General features: G+C 39.1%; 1 protein-coding gene across 1 annotated transcript in view; it reads right to left on the bottom strand.

The window, feature by feature from the left end:
- The window catches only part of F8 (coagulation factor VIII, procoagulant component), a 184,996-nt gene that overhangs the window by 148,823 nt on the left and 17,344 nt on the right, over positions 1 to 18,829 (bottom strand). The window contains exons 2-4 of the mRNA XM_012661588.1: positions 7,000 to 7,121; positions 4,095 to 4,217; positions 1,072 to 1,284 (exon numbers count right to left, since the gene is read on the bottom strand). Of these exons, the coding sequence (XP_012517042.1) occupies positions 1,072 to 1,284; positions 4,095 to 4,217; positions 7,000 to 7,121 (458 nt within the window). The remainder of the gene's footprint in view (positions 1 to 1,071; positions 1,285 to 4,094; positions 4,218 to 6,999; positions 7,122 to 18,829) is intronic.

Here is an 18,829-nt window from a genome sequence, read left to right as displayed (position 1 = left end):
ATGAACATGCCTATTCCCCATCAAAATGTGGAGTCCCCTCTATGGACTGGCCTTTGTGATGCATTCTAACAGAAAGAATGAATGCTGTGTGGTTTCTGAGGTTAAATTAGAAAAGGTGATACAGCTTCCAATGAGCTCTCTCTTGGGACCATATAAAATGTCTGGCTACACTGTAGTGCCCATGCTGGAGAGACCATGTGGTTGAGAGCCCCAGCTATTTGAGTCTTTCAAGCCCAGGTGCCAGACATGTGAATAAGGTCATCTTTGGGATGATCTCAGCTCTGACCGCTGTTTGACTACAACTTCATGAGACATCCTCAAACAGACTGCCAAGTCAAGACACTTCCAAATTCCATGAGACCCCAAAACCCAGGAGAGATAATAAATGATTGCTGTTTTAAGTCACTAAATTGTAGAGTTATGCAGTAATAGATAAATGGAATGAGAAAAAGGTCCAGCAAAGCCGATTTCACCATAAAAGATAGGGTTAAAAAGAAATCATGCAAAATTTACTTCCCTAATTTAGTTTATGCTATTAAGCCATAAATTAAAAACAGGTTTGATTAAAATTAAGAATATTTTTAGAATAATAAGTTATAAATAATATAAATACATGCTTACTTTTCTCCGATTTGTACATACTTTTGGCTCACAGATGACAAACTAACCACCTGAACCAGTCTATGTGCCATTGATCACACACTTGCATGTGTTCACCTCCATGGAGTTTTCAAGGATGTTAGCTCAAAATTTGCAAAAGGCAGAGGATAGTAGAAATCACAACTGATACAGCCTACGGATCTGAAGTGGAAAATAGTAATGCTTTGAGAAGAGAGTCCTAACTCTGGAACTCGCCTGCTCTTGATCCCAGCTTAAGAGTTTGTTGTGGTTATATAGAATGGATATCTGCTTGCCTCAGAAACTGGATTATTCTCCTTTCCATGAATATATTGCTAGGGGAAAGAAGCCTCTTTAAGATGAAAGAATACAAATGCTAACTGTTATGGATAGATACAGTTGTTTGTACTTCTCTGCTTATTTCAACTCAATCCTACTCTTTCTTACACTTACCTTCTCTACATACCAGAAGGGCTCCAATGAGGCCTGAATTCAGGTCTTTCACCAGGTCCACATGAGACAGATATGAGTAAGTGAGACATGGTGGGTCAGAAGCCATTGGACCATTCTCTTTCAGGACCTGCCAGACATAGGTATGGCTCTCACCAGGAAAGACTTTGTCATCTTTTTTCTCCCTTTGGCTGGTCTGGTCATCATATTCAGCTCCTAAAGCGAGAAAGGATAAAATTGTCCTTCCTATGCCCATCATCTACTTAAAGAAACATATCAAGTTTATTGTCACCAATAGATTCTACATAAGAAACAGACTCTCTGCATCTCAATTTGAAAGACTAACAAGCAGAAGCTATAAATGGGGAGAAGCCTCATATATTCCTGAGGAGCTCAAGACCACTTATCTGAGTATGAGTAATAAAAACTAAGTTCTTGTTGAGATCTCCAGATTCTGTTAATCAATAACATTGCCTCCATTATTGCATCTTTTTTCCTAATTCAAGTCAATTCAATGACAAATATGCATTGGGTATGAACTTTGTCACAGACCCTTTGATAAGCACTGGTGAGGGTCAGGGAGGGGTACAATACAGAGATTTAAAAAGCTTTTTTTAAACTTGATTTTTCCCTGGAGGGCCAACACTATATTTGATAGGGTACACAGACTTACAAAGGTATAATTATAATACAATGCAGAAACATTCACCCATTTATTCAACAAATATTTACTGCATTCTTATTCTTTACCAGGTTCAGCTACAAGCTGAAAATAAATATAAAGATGAAGGCACAAGTCCCTATGCTCATGGAGCAAACAGTCCAGTAGGTAAAAAAAAAAATAGTAAACAAGCCTCCTACTCTTCAGTAATGCTTAATGAAGGAGTTGGGATTTGGGATGAATCTGAAAAGATAGGTATATTTGTATATTCTTTTTTTTGTGTGCTTAACATAAAGAATTTCACATTTTTTCTCTTCTTTTATACCAGCCCCAATTAGTCTGAGGGATGTAACATTTTTTGTTATATGTATGTTAGAAAATTATTCCTGGGATTGCATTGGTACTTTCACTTTTTTCTTTTAACATTTTTTGGATGATGTATTTTAATGTGCATTACAAACTTCATGATAGTGTACTCCTATATACTTCAGAACTCATCTTTAAAAAATAAAAATATTTCACTACATAAACAAAATGACACTAGCACACCTAATAAAATTAACAATAATTTCTTAATATCACCTAATATCAATGCAATATTCAAATTTTCTTAATTGCCTGAAAAGCATCCTTTATAGCTAATTTGCCCAAACCAGAGTCCAACCTAGGACTGCACATTACATCTAGTTGTTTAGGCCCAGAATCTCTTTTAGTCTGGAGTAGTCCTTTTTTTATGACATTCATTTGCTGAAAGAAATTTGGCTTCTAGTCCCGTAGAATATCCCACATTATTTACTTAAATGATTGCTTCCTTGTGGGGTCGTTTAGCTTGTTCCTCTATCCCCTATATATCCTATAAACTGTAATTTAGACCTAAGTCCTTATTAGATTCAAGTTAAACAATTTTTTTGGCTAAAATATATCAAAGGTGATGCTGAGTACCTCATATTGTGCCATATCAGGGGCAGATAATATCTGGCCATCCCATCGTTAGTGACACTAAAATTGACCCTGGATTAGCCTGATACCTCCATTGTAAAGTTAACATTTTCCACCTTCAATCAGAAAAAAATCTCTGGGATGTTATTTTGGCACTATACAAATGTCCAATTCCACATCAACCATTTGCTAATCATTTTATTTGTGAGTATTTCAATATATATCTCTATAATATAAGGATTCTTTAAAAATGTGATCGTTATTTTTTCAATGCTCAATTGCTCTGAAATTGGCCAATGAGAGTCTTTTGTACAAGTTACCATGTCCTTCTGCCTTGTCCCCATCACTCTTGGAACACTTTCTCATTTTCTAACTCAACAGTTTTTTTTTTCCAGATCATCTTATAATTTCCCTGTCTCAGAACTAGAATTAGCCATTTCTCAAAGAAGCCCTGGTTCTTTTAAGTGGGGAATAGTATTGGAACTTGAGAATGGAGTATGTGGTTAGGGTGTCTGTGTGACTGTGGGTTAGTATCAAATTCTGGATAGTGAATACTTTTAGATAGGGAGGGAGGCAATCATGGAGGGGTATAGAAAGAATTTCAACTGTATGTATATTGTTTAATTTCTTAAAATAAATTAAGCAAAAATGACAAATTGGTAAGATTTGACAAAGTGAAGTGATAGGCACATGTTTGATTGCTATATTATATTCTGTACTTTTCTTTGTTTGAAATATTTCATTAGGAAAAAACACCCTTTTGTCTAAGACTAAGGCGGTGGGTGGGTTGCTGGAGGTTTTCCAGGAATGGGCTGGGTTTTCCTTGAGCAGAACAACTTGGCTAGCCAAATCTGAGATGAGCCACTCTATCAGAAGCAGCAGCTTCAATATATGCCAAACAACATTTCACTGGATGTGTACAGATGAGTGCTGTCCAATAAAAATATAATGTGAGCCTCATGTATAATTTCAAATGTTCTAGTAGTCACAGTAAGAAAAGTAAAAAGAAACAGGTGAAATAATTTTAATAATGTATTTTATTTGACCTACTCTATCAATGCTGAGGGATCATTTAAATCCTTGGATCCAGCCATACTTGATTGACTCCATGAAACTTTTCAGTTATATGAGTGAAATTAAACATTATTTATATGAATCCTCACACTGTATCACAGTGATTCAGAGCACAAGTTCTGAAGTTAGATGGGACTAGGTATGAGTCCTGATCCCACTACTTACTAGTTGTATGACCTCGAACCCTATACATGTCAGTCATTATTATTGTTGTTATCATTATTATTATCTTTCAGTAAGTTTACATTTAAGAGAATGGATCCAATACCAGATGTGCCACCATCACCAAGCACACACATCTCACTGTTGTATTCCCTAGGATAACAGGACAACAGGAGGGCACTTGACTCACCCTCAGACGCTTTCCAGTAAGATACACCAATAGCATGAAGACTGACAGGATGAGAAGCCATGTTCTTAAGTTTTATGACCACTGTGTCATGAACCTCAGCCTCGATGGTAGGACCCAGTAGACCTGCAAGAATGAGATGTCCCCCAGAGGTCACTTGGAGGATAGCATTCCAGAAAAGCTATTATTACAAAAGTGAATGCCAAAGAGAAGGAGGTCCCTGTGATTACTGATAAAAAGTTGTGTATGCTTGCTGCCACCACCAGCTCAGCCTCATGGTTGTTCTAAGGAAAGATTTCTGGCAATTCATTCAATGCATGCATTCATTCAACTAATATTTGAGTTCCTATTTGAGTTCTTACTATAATCTAGGAACTGTCCTATGCACTGGAAATACCATAGTAAGCAAAAAATATCATGGAGATCACATTAAGGAGACATTAAGCACATAAACAAATAAATAAGAAAATTTCAAGTTGTTATAAATGCTATAAAAGATGGTGGTGTGCTAGAAAATGATGAGGCAGGAGATAGGGCATACTTTAAATATAGTGGTCAGGAAGGCCCTCTCTGAGGAGGTGGCATTTAAGCAGAGATCTGACTAATGAAAAAGAAGCAAGATTTACAAAGATTTAGTGGAAGAGCATCCAAAGCAGCTAAAACAAAAGCAAAAGACCTGAGGCATGAATAAGCTTGACATAGTTGAGTAAAATGTGGCTGAAGCAAAGTGAATTAGGAGAACAATGGAAAATAAAGTTATTTTTTATTATTAGGCAGGGAGCATAACATGTAAGACCATGTAGGCCACAGGAGTTTGGATGAATTTGGATTTTACAAGAAGTAAAAGAAGAAGATTTGGAGCTTGTTTTGGAGGAACAATCAACAGGACTTGCTGATAGATTGGATGTTTGAGATAGAAAAAAAAAGAAAGAAGTCAAATAATGACTCCTGTGATTTTGGCTTATGAAAGTGGGTGGTTAGTTGGGCCATGACACAGAAAACATGAGGAAAATTAACAGCTCTGTTTTATGGATGTATTAAGTATACGATGACTGTAAACAGTTTATTGAATGAACTGGATACGGTGGGATGAAAACATGAAATAGCTTGATTTTTCTTAGACTACTGTTTTTGTTTGTTTGTTTGTTTGTTTTTGAGTCAGGGTCTTGCTCTGTTGCCCGGACTAAAGTGTAGTGGTGTCATCATAGCTCACAGCAACCTCAAACTCCTGGGCTCAAGTGATCCTCCTGCCTCAGCCTCCCCAGTAGCTGGGACTACAGGTGCACACCACCATGCCCAGCTAATTTTTTAATTATTATTATTTTTTGTAGAGACGAGGTCTATGTTGATCAGGCTGGTCTTGAACTCCTGACCTCAAGCGATCCTCCCACCTCAGCCTCCCAAAGTGCTAGGATTACAGGTGTGAGCCACTGTGCCTGGCCAGACCACTGTTTTTAATTGCATTATGTGAAATGTCCCTTTCTTGTACTTTGCCCAATCCCAAATCTTTTCCAATAACTTTCAGGTATTAACAAATAGTATCATTTTTCCATTCTAACAAGCCCAGCCCAATCTAATATCAAACTTTTGATGTCCTCTGAAATTTAAAGTTCCCTCCCTCCTCCAGCTAAGTTATGACACTGCTTTCCCACCTTCTTCTCCTAATCTTCCTCCCTGACTCACTGCCTCTGCACCCTCTAAAGTAGGAGCAAGTGGAAAGAGAGTGAGGGTGGAAAAAGAGGCACAATGACAGTCTTTCTTGGAAGAAGCAGTGGTAACGTGGCATTAGTACTCTCTGGTTGTGTCACATGCCAAAATTGTGGTTCTTTCTTTCTTAAGGAACTTACATGAGTTCTTTGGAGACCATCTCCCTCCAGATATGGAGACACCCCACTGCACCTGTCCCGGGCAAGGGATATGCCTTCTCCAGCTGATCCCTTGTATCCCTCATCTCAGTTTTTGCTTCTGGCAGTACAATCCACATAGACATTTTCTTCTGGGGTTACCTAACCCCAGCAGGAAGACCTCTCAGACAGAGTCTTCTTAAGACAAGTCATGTAATATGACCTTCCTGGCCTCCTATCTAACAGCGGCAGTGAGGTTAGCTTCCACTGTAGCCCACTTTCCCTGCTATGCCATCAGAATTTCCCCCTAGCCTCTGGCCTTGAAAGTTTTTCCAGATAAAAACCAGGTACTAGTCAGTGTTTCTCAAGTTACAGAGGTCCTACATCTAGTCTTCTAAGCGATTCTCATTATATCTTAACATGAGTGAGAGGCCTCCCTCACCTTATGGTATAGGGGACATATATAACACCAAAAATGCTCTCCAAAGAAATATAAAAATCTAAACTCTTTCCTAAGTTCTTAGCCTTCTATTATACAGGCTAGAAGTGAGTCATAGGCTAAGGATTGCAGAATCAATTTTGGACCACTATCTGAACAAGTCCTGAAGAGATGGGCTGATACCTCTCTTTAGAATAGGGGGATCCTTGTCATCTATAATTCTCAGCAATAATTCTAAGACAGGAAATATACCATGTTAACATCTTGTTACATACTTCACATTTAAGTGGAAGTAAACAGTTGGCATTCAGGGATAGACCTGAACTGAAGATATAAATTTGAGAGTTATTGGCATATAGATGGTATTTTAAAGCTATGAGACTGTATAACATAACCTAGGGATTAAAGATAGAGAGAAAAGAAAATGAACCCAGGACCAAGCCCTGGGGCTCTCTAACATCTAGAGGCCAAGCAGAGGAGGAGGGCCCAGCAAAAAGACCGAGAAAATCCAGTGTATTTCTCTTTGGCAGCTGCCCTGTTTAATTTCAGCCTCAAGACTGGGGAACCCTTGCTATGAAATAAGATACTCAGTTTCATAATTAGCATTTAACATTGTTTTCATTACCCATCCAGGGTGGCTTGGGCTTGGCAATGTTGAAAAGGTGATCTGTGAACTCTACAAACACAGTCTTTTTGTACATGACTGAAGTGTTGAATGGAAAAGATCTTGGCACTGTAGGAGGAAATCTGTGTGAAGAAAGGAAAAAATTATTCATTTTGGTGGATTCTTCTTTGAACCCACTTAATAAAGTAATGCTTCCATCCCACTCTCCTCTACTGTTAACAAGGCAAATAGGAAGTTGTATTAGGTTGGTGCAAAAGTAATTGCGGTTTTAGCATTGTTGAAATTTGCCGTTTGATATTGGAATACATTCTTAAATAAATGTGGTTATGTTATATGTCATTTTAATGCACATTTCTTGCTTTCTGTTTTTTTGCTAATGACTTATTACTTGCTGTTTATTTTATATTTATTTTAGACTATGGAAATGATGTTAGACAAAAAGCAAATTCAAGCGATTTTCTTATTTGAGTTCAAAATGGGTCCAGCAGAGACAAATTGCAACATCAACAACACATTTGGCCCAGGAACTGCTAATGAACATACAGTGTGGTGGTGGTTCCAGAAGTTTTGCAAAGGAGACAGAGCCTTGAAGATGAAGAGTACAGTGGCTGGCCATCAGAAGTTGACAACGACCAATTGAGAGCAATCACTGAAGCTGATCCTCTTCCAACTACACGAGAAGTTGCCGAAGAACTCAACGTCAGCGATTCTACGGTCATTCAGCATTTGAAGCGAATTGGAAAGATGAAAAAGCTCGATACATGGGTGCCTCATGAGCTGACTGAAAATCAAAAAAATCGTCGTTTATGAAGTGTCATCCTCTCTTATTGTATGCAACAACAACGAACCATTTCTTGATTGGATTATGACGTGCGAAGAAAAGCGGATTTTTTATGACAACCAACAACTGGTGATGATCAGCTCGGTGGTTGGACCGAGAAGAATCTCCAAAGCACTTCCCAAAGCCAAACTTACATCACAAAAAGATCATGGTCACTGTTCGGTGGTCTGCTGCTGGTCTGATCCACTATAGCTTTCCGAATCCTGGCGAAACCATTCCATCTGAGAAGTATGCTCGGCAGACCCATGAGATGCACTAAAAACTGCAACACCTGCAGCCGGCATTGGTCAACAGAAAGGGCCCAATTCTTCTCCATGACAAGGCCTGACCTCACGTTGCACAACCAACCCTTCAAAAGTTGAATGAATTGGGCTACAAAGTTTTGCCTCGTCTGCCACATTCACCTGACCTCTCACCAATGGACTACCACTTCTTCAAGCATCCTGACAACTTTTGTGGGGAAAACTCTTGCACAACCAGCGGATGCAGAAAATGCTTTCCAAGAGTTCGTCAAATCCTGAAGCACATATTTTTACGCTACAGGAATAAACAAACTTACTTCTCATTGGCAAAAATGTGTTGATTGTAATGGTTCCTATTTTGATTAATAAAGATGTGTTTGAGCCTAGTTGTAATGATTTAAAATTTACTGTCCGAAACCGCTATTACTTTTGCACCAACCTAAATATATGAATTTCTAACATCCATCAAACCAAAACACTGTTTTCACGAGTCAACTGATATGTTAGGTGCCGTATGATAAGATAAATCATAAAATCAATACCCGTACACTGCATTAACCAAAAAATCCTATCAAAGCAATAGCTACTGATTCTTCAATTTCATCTCTAAAACAAACTATAACTTTCACCTAAGTATATTGTATTCAGATTTTGTCAGTGTGTGCCTAAAATTATACTTCCCTCCTTAGGGATACCAGGAATATCACAGAAGAATGTTTTTTTTTGCACAGGAGCAACCTGGGAATTAATGCCCATTCTTGTCTCCAGTCAGATACTCCCAATTATCCATTTATTAATGGATCAGCTACTGAATCAGAAACTTTCATGTGTAGATCCTGGTCTCCAAACCTCAATCAGTTAAAAAAAATTGAGCATTCACCTGCCACAGATGTACATTCATTCACTTATAAACTATATACTACATGCCAGTGTACCATTGCAGGACACACATCAGAAATAAATATGGAAAAGGAGAGGTTTTTAAAGACATATAAGCAGATGTGAAAATGGCTAAATTGGTAAATCAGTGACCTACAGTTATTTTTTTCCAATTTTTTAATTGTGGTTAAATACATGTAACATAAAATCTACCATGTTAACCATTTTTAAGTGTACAGTTCAGTGGTATTAAATACATTCGTGATGTGTTACTATCACCATAACTCTTTTTTATCTTGCAAAACTGAAACTGTGTAACCATTAAACAATAACTCTCTCCTTCCCAAGCCCATGGCATCCACCATTCTACTCTCTGTATGATTCTGACTACTCTAAGTACCTGACATAAATGGAATCATATAGTATTTGTCTTTTTGTGACTGGCTTATTTACCTTAGCATAATATCCTCAAGGCTTATCCATGTTGTAACGTATGTCGGAATTTCCTTCTTTTTAAATGCTGAATAATAGCCTATGCATATACCACATTTTGATTATCCATTCATCTATGAATAGAAGCTTGTGTTGCTTTTACATTTTAGCTATTGTGAATAATGCTACTTATAAACATGGATGTGTTGGTTAATTTTGTGTGTCAACTTGACTAGGCTAAGGGATGCCCAGACAGATGGTAAAACATTATTTCTGGTTTTGTCTGTGATGGTGTTTTTGGAAAAGATTAGCATTTGAAATGGTAGACTGAGCAAAGAAGATCACCCTCATCAATGTGGGGGTGGGCATCATCCAATCTATTGAGGGCCTGAGTAGAACAAAAAGGCAGAAGGGTGAATTCACTCTCCCTGTTTGAACTGGGATATCCATCTTCTCTTGTCCTTGGACATCACAATTCATGGTTCTTGGGTCTTCTTACTTGGACCTGAGCTTACACCATTGTTCCCCCGGTGTATACATACCTAATCACAAGACCATAAAATGCTTCCCTTCCATCTACACCTACCACTACATTACTGAAGGCCTATTTTCCACAGTTCCTCTTAACCAGCATATCATGTCCACCTTCCAACAAAAAAATCACAAGGCATAATAAAGGGCAAAAAACACAATTTGAAGAGACTGAACAAGCATCAGAACCACATTTAAATATAGCAGGAATGTTTTAATTATCAGATCAGAAATTTTTTAAAGCTATGATTATTATGCTAAGGCAGGAGTCCCCAACCTTTCTGGCACCAGGGATCAGTTTCACGGAAGACAATTTTTCCACGGAGGCTGGGTGGGGGCGGAAGTGCGGAGCTCAGGCAGTGATGCCAGCCATGGGGACTGACCATAAATACAGATGAAGTTTTGCTGTGTGGACTCCTCCCCACCCCCTCTTCCTAAGTTTCATGGAAGTCAGTTTTTCCATGGGGGGTGGGGTAGGGGTGGAGCTCTGTGGCCTGGTTGGGGAAAACAGTGCTAAGGGATTTAATGGAAAAAGTATACAACATTTGGTAACAGATATATACTATAAGAGGAGAGATGGGAATTCTAAGAAAGAATCAAAAGGAAATGTTAGAGATCAAAAACACTGTAACAGAAATGAAGAATATCTTTGATGGGCTCATTAGTAGACTGGACATGGCTGAAGAAAAAAATCTCTGAGTTTGAATAGCAATAGAAACTTCCAAAACTGAAAAGCAAAGAGAAAAATGACCTCAGAACTGTGGGACAACTACAAAAGGTGTAACATATATGTAACTGAAAATATCAGAAGGAAGAATGTAGGAGGGAAAAGAAGCAAATTTTTGAACCAATAATGACTGAGAATTTTCCCAAATTAATGTCAGACACCAAACTACAGATCTGGAAGCTCAGAAGAGTACCAAGAAGGATGATAAATGCAAACAAACACAAAAACTACACCTAGGCATATTGTATTCAAACTTCAGAAAATCAAAGATAAAGAAAAAATCTTGTAAGAAACCAGAGGGAAGAAAACACTTTACTTATAAAGAATGAAAGGTAATAATTAAATCCAACTTTGCCTCAGAAACCATTCAAGGAAGAAGAGACTGGAGTGAAATATTTAAAGAGTTGAGAGAAAAAAACAACCAAGCTAGAATGCTGTACCCTATTAAATTATCTTTCAAAAATGAAAAAGACACAAAGACTTTCTCAGATAAACAAAAATTGAAGGTATTTGTTGCCAGTAGACCTGCCTTGTAAGAAAGATTCAAAGAAGTTCGTCAGAGAGAAGGAAATTGATATAGGTCAGAAACTCAGATCTACATAAAGAAAGGACAGTATCAGAGAATGAATAAGTGAAGAGAATATTGACCATAGAAAAGACACTACAACAAAGTACACTGAATGACTTAACCATTTGATGGCTCACCAGCCTCTGTTTTTGGCACCCCAATTCTGGCAAAATGGAGGAGCCACAGCAGAGGCCATGTATGGTCCCAACATCATGAACTCACCAAGGTTGATCTAACTACTTGATGTGTGAATTTCCAAACTGCCAGCAACAGAAACCAAAGCTTAGCCACTGATACATCATCATTCCTCAAGGAAACTATCCAGCCTCTTGGTGAGCCTCAGTAAGTAAGCACCACTATTCAAGGCCTTACAGAATATTTGATCCACTGGCATGAGATCTTCCATAATATTGCATCAGACCAAGAGACTCACTTTAAAGGTGTCCTGGCAGGAGTAACTGACTCTGATAATCAGGAGGAAAGGGACAGAGAAGAATATATTTGGTACCCAGATCATCTATTTGGGTATCTCTTGGTACTCCCTTGTCCAATTTTTATGATAAATGGACAAGTGCAGTCATGGCCTGAGAAGGGCATGATAACCAAGTACCTCATCCAGTAACCCACTTGGACAAGCAGAAGTACAAATTGAGAGGGTGAGGGGAAGAGTCCATAACGAGTAGTAGAGGAGGGAGGTGATGAGTACCAGCTGCAGACTCAAGACAAGCTAAGGCAGCAGGAGTTGTGTGGTGTGTCCTGGACTTTCGTCTTATTTTCCTGAGAAAAGAAGTCCTGAAATAACCATTCCAGAACTTATGAAGCAAATGGATCTGAGCAGCAGAAGGTCTGGACTATAGTGGAAACTGTGCTGTGCTGCCCAGATTACTCCCTTCAGAACTAAAAGACTAATTCCCCAAGCTGCTAGGAATGCTGACAAGTCCCATTCAGTGAACTTCCTTAAGCTGAAGTCAGCCACCTCACCCAAAGTCATGCCCCTTTTCTGGTCACTGTGGGGGTATATAGGTCTGGCCAACTTGCCGCAATAGGGCACATCTCTTCAGAGCCATGCTATATAGCTTGAGCTCCCTGTGGGATTGGCCTTTGCTCAGACTGCATCAGCTCAACTTTTTCCTCTCTCCAATCCTGCTTCCTTCATTCTCTCACAGGTGTTGATGCAGAGGTTTCTCCCGCAATAAACTTCCTGTGTGCAACAGAGAGAGAGAGAGGGAGGGAGGGGAGGAGAGAAGGAGAAAGAGAGAGAGAGAGAGAGAGAGAGAAAGAGAGAGAGAGGGAGAGAGAGAGAGAGACAAGAACAAAGCAGACAATAATTTTTCTTTTTATGTGTTTAAAAGCCCAGGAAAGCACCATTTGAATAACATTGGTCAAAAACATTTTTTTGTCTGCTTTGCTTTCATACAATTCACTGCCAGCTAGAAATTTGTGGACACACTGCCACGTGATCTTAGCACTCAAGATTGGCAGAAAACTGCTTAGAAATACAACTTAAAACGCACCAAGGTGCTTTGCATGAAAAGCGTAGACGCAAGGCTGTAAGACCTCCTTCACGAGGCACACAGTCCCTCTCCAGCCACCAAAACCACAGAAACACTGTGGTAACTGAGGGAAAACACATCTAGGCACAGGTCAGGGTGGAACCGTTCAGCAGGTCTCCGCAGTTGTGCCTCTGGAGCTCTGACAAGGAGTGTGGCCCAGAGACTTTATGTTTAAACTACGCATTGTAGTGGAAAATAAAAATGCATCAGATTGCAGACGCAGCACACTCCACTGCTTGTGTTTACGGGAGCCACACACAACAGGAACTGTAGGGAATGGTGGAAAGGGGAGGGACAGACAGAGACAGACACACAAGAGGGCTGCTCACAGGAGGAGTCTCTGTGAGTCCCAGATGATGTGAAAGTCAAGGCAGAGGGGATTAACTGAGGAAATGAGGGAGATTTCCTCTTAAGAAAGGGACAATCCAGAAGAGAGCGCGAAAATGGTGAGCAGTGTAAACCTAGCGGTTTAGCACCAATTCACATAAAGTAAAAACTGCTGGGAGCGCAAGCACAAGGAGAAACTGGTAATCCACAGTCACAGAGGAAGTCCTTAATGCCCCTTTGTGGGATCTAGCAGCAGATTGGCTGAAAAGGCTCCTCGAAACTGTGCATTGTGTTGAGCAGACCTCTCTCAAGGAGACTGAGTGGGGCAAAGGTGGGGCTGACTTGATTCCCACCTCCCTCCTCTCCCACGTAGCCCTGCAACTCACTCCATTCCAGGATTTCCAGGACACCCAAGAAAGCACGTTGCTGTGGGAGCAGTTCTGTCAAGTGAAGGCCATGACAAATGACTTTCTGTACTGGCTGAGGGCCAGGGGCCGGCATACTGATAAGGATGCTGTTCCAGTAAAAAGAGTTGATTTACAGAGGAATGAATAGGGATCTGCATGGGCCAGGGGACACAAATAGGCTTCAGGTTGCTGGAGGCCTGTCTCTTCCATGCCTGCTATGCTGCCACTTCTACCTTAGATCACACCCATGGCCATGTGGGGGATCCTTGATGACCAATTGATGACCAGTTGCTGGAGAAAAAAGCCTGAGCTTGAATTACAGATGGGTCAGCTTGATATGCAAGTGCAAGCCAAAAATTGACTGCTCCTATATCACAGCCCTACTCAGACGTGGCTTTGATAGACAGTGGTGAAGGAAAATCTCCCTAAATGGGCCAAATTTTGGCCAGTGTTACTGGTTGTCCACTTTGTGTAAAAAGAGAAATGGCCCAGAGTTCAAATATATACAGACTAATGAACAGCAGCAGATGGCTTGACTGTCTGGTCAGGGGCCTAGATGGAAAACAACTGGAAGATCAGGGAGAAGGAAGTCTGGGGTAGAGGTATATTAGTAAGAGCACACAAACTAGAAGGACCTCCATGTCATAAATTAATGCCACCAGAAAGCATCTACCATGAAAGAAGCACAAAACAACAACATAGATAAAATGACTGGCATTTAACATCAGCCAGCCTCTGCATAGGCCATTGCAATGCTGGCAAGATGTGAGCTAAGCGGCTATGGTGGCAGTGAGAAAATTTACACAAGGACCCAAAACTGTGGGTTCCCACTGATTAAGGCTGATCTAGCTATTAATACTTTTGCTACCAAAGTCCAGTCTGCCAGCAACAGAAACCAAATATCGCATGCCACCCCACCCAGAAGCTGTTAAAAGCACAGGTGAAGCTCCAGTTTGGAGGCAGGTCTCTGTGAGGATGGAGGGCCAGCCTCCAAGGTGCTGTATATGTATCAATTCAAAGATGATTCTGTGTCCCCTGTAAGAAGATGGATTTAGGAACCAAAGGGTGGCAGTAAAGGAAACTCTGCTTACCAACACTCCTAGTGACCCACCTGAGGAGTCTGTCTCCCATCCCTGCAACTCTGGGCCAGGCAGTTTAAGAGGTCCCCACAGCAGAAGTGTAAGAGTCTGCCTCAGCTGCCCCAGAAGGACACATCACTCACCCAAGGCAGACCACAGGCCCCTAGGATGGACAGCACGTAATGACTAATCAGTGCAGGGATATAGAGGCCTGGCCATATTGGTCATTCGAGCTCTAGAGGTCCCCTAGGGTTGGCAGAGGCTGTCCCAGAGCCTTCCCTGCAGCCCACTTATCCCTCTGTCCACCCCTGCTTCCCTAGATGTTAATTCCAAGAACACTTCAAATAAAATTCCTGCACATTAATCTCCATCTCAGAGTCCACTTCTAGGGAACACAACCTGTGACATTAATTCATATTTAAATGTACTCTAATGTCATCCACCTCTAAAATATCCCATAGCACTAGTCTTGGCATGGCCTATGTGGCTTTTACTCATTTAACAATATTATTTGATGCCTGTATCATTATTGAGTGTGCTCCTTCCTTCAGTCCATTTGTCCCATACCCTGGCCACTCTGAGACTTATGCCCTTCCTCATCAACCCATCTCTAGTTTGTTACCTTTCCCCTTTTTCCGTTTTATATCCTTGGATCTGCTGAGTCTACCCTACCCACTTTCTCCAAAGTTTCCATATTGGTTTCTAATAAGACTCATATCCATGTCCAGGGATAGATATTTTGACATAAGCTAGCACAGTGCTTTCACTTTAAATATTTCTGACTAAAATGAAGACACAAGATACATAGAAAATATTTTCCAGAGCAAGATATTAGAAGAGCAGAGAGGGAACTGGATCAAGAGCACACTGAAACACTTTTTCCCCTTCTGAGGGAAGAGTGAAAAAAAGAGAAGACAGGCAAACAAAATTGTGACACAGAAAAACAGAAGGCCTAGGTCCTATGTCAAGCAGGACATGGTCCAGGGCAGGACTTTCTATTCAAAGGGACATACTAGACGACATTCCTAAGAGCATCAGCACCACCCAGGTTTGTGGTTCAGTTCTGAGAAGAGCCTATACAGGACAATATATATCTTCCCAGCCTGAGACCTTCTCCATTAGAGTGAGTATTTTCCATTGCAGCAGAAACATGTGATTTATTTCCCTGTGTCAGTTTCAGGGTAATCTGCACAGTAAGTGACAAAATGTTCCAAGGTTCATGGGTTTTGCTCCTTCCTAACTTTTGTAAGATTTTTGTTTGTGTATTTCCTTTGGGATTCGATATATAAATCCTGCTAAATACATTTGGCAACGATTATCCTTGACGTGAACTGTTCTTTCACATTTTATCTAAGACCAATCGGAAAACCTATTATATTCTCTGACCTTTGCTTAGAAGAAGCTGAGCAGCTGCAGGAACAGATAATATAAAACTGAGTTTTCCCAGCTGTTTATTTCAATCCTTGGCAGAGGCTCTCAGGATGTGTCCAGAGTCAGCTTATCCTGTTAATCAGTATCAAAATAATCTAGATTATAAAATGGTATCATAAAAATAAAAATTCTATCAACCTTTTCCCTGGTAAATAACATGTGACTGCCTACACAACAACATAAAGATAGATAATACATGAATGATTTACTCTATTCAATTCAATTTTACACTCAAACTGTTATTCACTGTGCCTCAGGCTGCATGCTAGATGGACATCACAATAGAAAGTACAGTGTATTAAGTACTATCTCAATATTAATCGTTAGCAAGGCTGACATTAACAGATAAGTAACTGTTCAATTAGATACCAGGCTACTGACAATCTGGGCCTCTACTTCAAGATCATTAATGTTGCTCAAAGTCCTCAATTTAAGAACTAAATCTATAAAACTGATATAAAAATATGTATAAATATTTGTGATCTTGGATTTGGCAATGGTTTTTAGATATGACATCAAAAGTATAAGCAACCAAAGAGGAAAAAATAGATAGATTGGAACACACCAAAATGAAAAACTTTGTGCTTCAAAGGATACCCTTAGGAAAGTGAAATAACTACTCATGGAATGGAAAAATATTTGCATATCATAGATCTGATAAGAGTATAATATCAAGAATATATGAAGAAATTTTACAACTCAATAGTAAAAGACAAATAACCCAATTTCAAAATAGGCAAAGGATTTGAATAGACATTTCTCCAAAGAAGATATACAAATGGTCAATAAGCACGTGAAAATACATTCAACGTCAATAGTCATCAGGGAAATGCAAATCCAAACCATGATGAGATACCACTTCATACCAGTAGGATGGCTATAATAAAAAAGAGAGTAACAAGTGTTGATGAGAATGTGAAGAAACTGGAATCCTCATACACTGCCAGTGGGAATGTAAAACGGCCCAGCTGCTTTGAAAAAGTTTGGCAGTTCCTCTAAAAGTTAAACATAGAATTACCATGTGACCTTGTTATTCTACTCCTAGGTATATACCTAAGACAAATAAAAACATATGTCCTCACAAAGACATATACATGAATGTTAAGAACAGCATCATTCATAATGGCCAAAAAGTGGAAACAATCTAAAAGTCCATCAACAGATGAATGGATAAATAAAATGTAGTATATCTATACAATGGAGTATTATTCAGCCATAAAAAGATGCCAGGCAAAAAAGGCCATATATTGTATGATTTCATTTATATGAAATGCCCAGAATAGGCAAAACCTTCCTCCAGGGGCTGGAGGGAGGAGGAAAATTGGAAGTGACCATTTAATGAGTACAGGGTTTCTTTTGGGGGTGATGAGAATATTCTAAAATTGGAGGTGATGGTTGTACAACTTTATGGATTTACTAAAAACCACTGAATTGTATACTTTAAAATGGTTGATTTTATGGTATGTGAATTATTATATCAATAAAAAAGATTTAGGAAAGCAAGAAAACCCAAAACTCCACACTGAAAATTGGTGAATTTTAGCATATGTAAGTTTTACCTCTAATGAGTTAAAAAAGGTTAAGGAAATATTCTGAATTTTATAATATTAAATTCAACAACTCAGATGAAATTCCCTAAAAGAAATTATGTAGAATGAACCTAAAAGAAATAGAAAATGCAAATAGCCCTTTACGTATTAAAATAGAATTCATAATTAAGATTCTTTATACAAAACAAAACAAAGTAACAACAACAACAACAACAAAACAAAACAAAACCCAAGCAAAAATCCTCCAGGATAAGACGGTTTCCTTGGTGAATACACTCAAACATTTAAGAAAGAAATGATGCCAATTCTACGTAAACTCTTCCATAAAATAGAAGAGTGAACACTTCTTAACTCATTTCATGAAGATAGTATTACTCTTAAACCAAAACCAGACAATCACATTACAAGAAAATCACAGATAAATATCCATCACAAACACAAACAAAACAAAACAAAACAAAAAAACCTTGAAAAAATTATTTTAGTTGGCTTGGGCTGCAATAACAAAATACCATAGGTGGCTTAAACAACAGAAATTTATTTTCTTACAGTTCTGGAGGCTGGGAAGTCGAAGATCAGGGTGCCAGCATGGTCAGTTTCTAGTGAGGGCTCTCTTCCTAGCTGAAAGATAGCTGCCTTTTTACTGTGTGTTCATATGGCTTTTCTTTAGTGCCCATGCACAGAGAGAGCGAGAGAGAGATCTTTCTGTCTTCTTCTTATAAGGCTATCAGTCCTATTGGATTAGGACTCCATCTTTATGACCTCATTTAACCTAAATTACCTCCTAAATGCCCTATCTCCAAATACAGCCACACATGGGGGTTAGGACTTCAACATATGAATTTGGAGGGGGACACAATTTAGTCCATAACAAAAATATTACCAAAATAATATATGACAACCAAGTGGGTTTTTTTCCCTGGGAATATATAGCTTGTTCCTCAGGAAAAAAAATCAATAAAGGTAATTCACCTTATCAACAGAATAAACAAGGTAAAACATATGATCATTTCAATAGATGCCGAAAAAGCATTTGACAAATCCAGCACTGAATATTGATAAAAACTCTCAAGACACTTAGAAGGGAAATTCCTCAACATGACAAAAGGCATCTATGAAAACATTACAAGTAACATCATACTTGATGGTGAAATATTGAATAGTTTCCCTCTGAAATCAGGAACAAGACAAGGATTTCTGCTATAACTAGTTCTATTCAACACTGTACTAGAAGACCTTGCCAGTGCAGTAAAGCACCAAAAA

The sequence above is a fragment of the Propithecus coquereli genome, unplaced genomic scaffold, assembly GCF_000956105.1.
Source record: "Propithecus coquereli isolate 6110/MARCELLA unplaced genomic scaffold, Pcoq_1.0 Scaffold720, whole genome shotgun sequence".
Classification (NCBI taxonomy): domain Eukaryota; kingdom Metazoa; phylum Chordata; class Mammalia; order Primates; family Indriidae; genus Propithecus; species Propithecus coquereli.
This window is presented reverse-complemented; position numbering and strand designations above follow the sequence as displayed.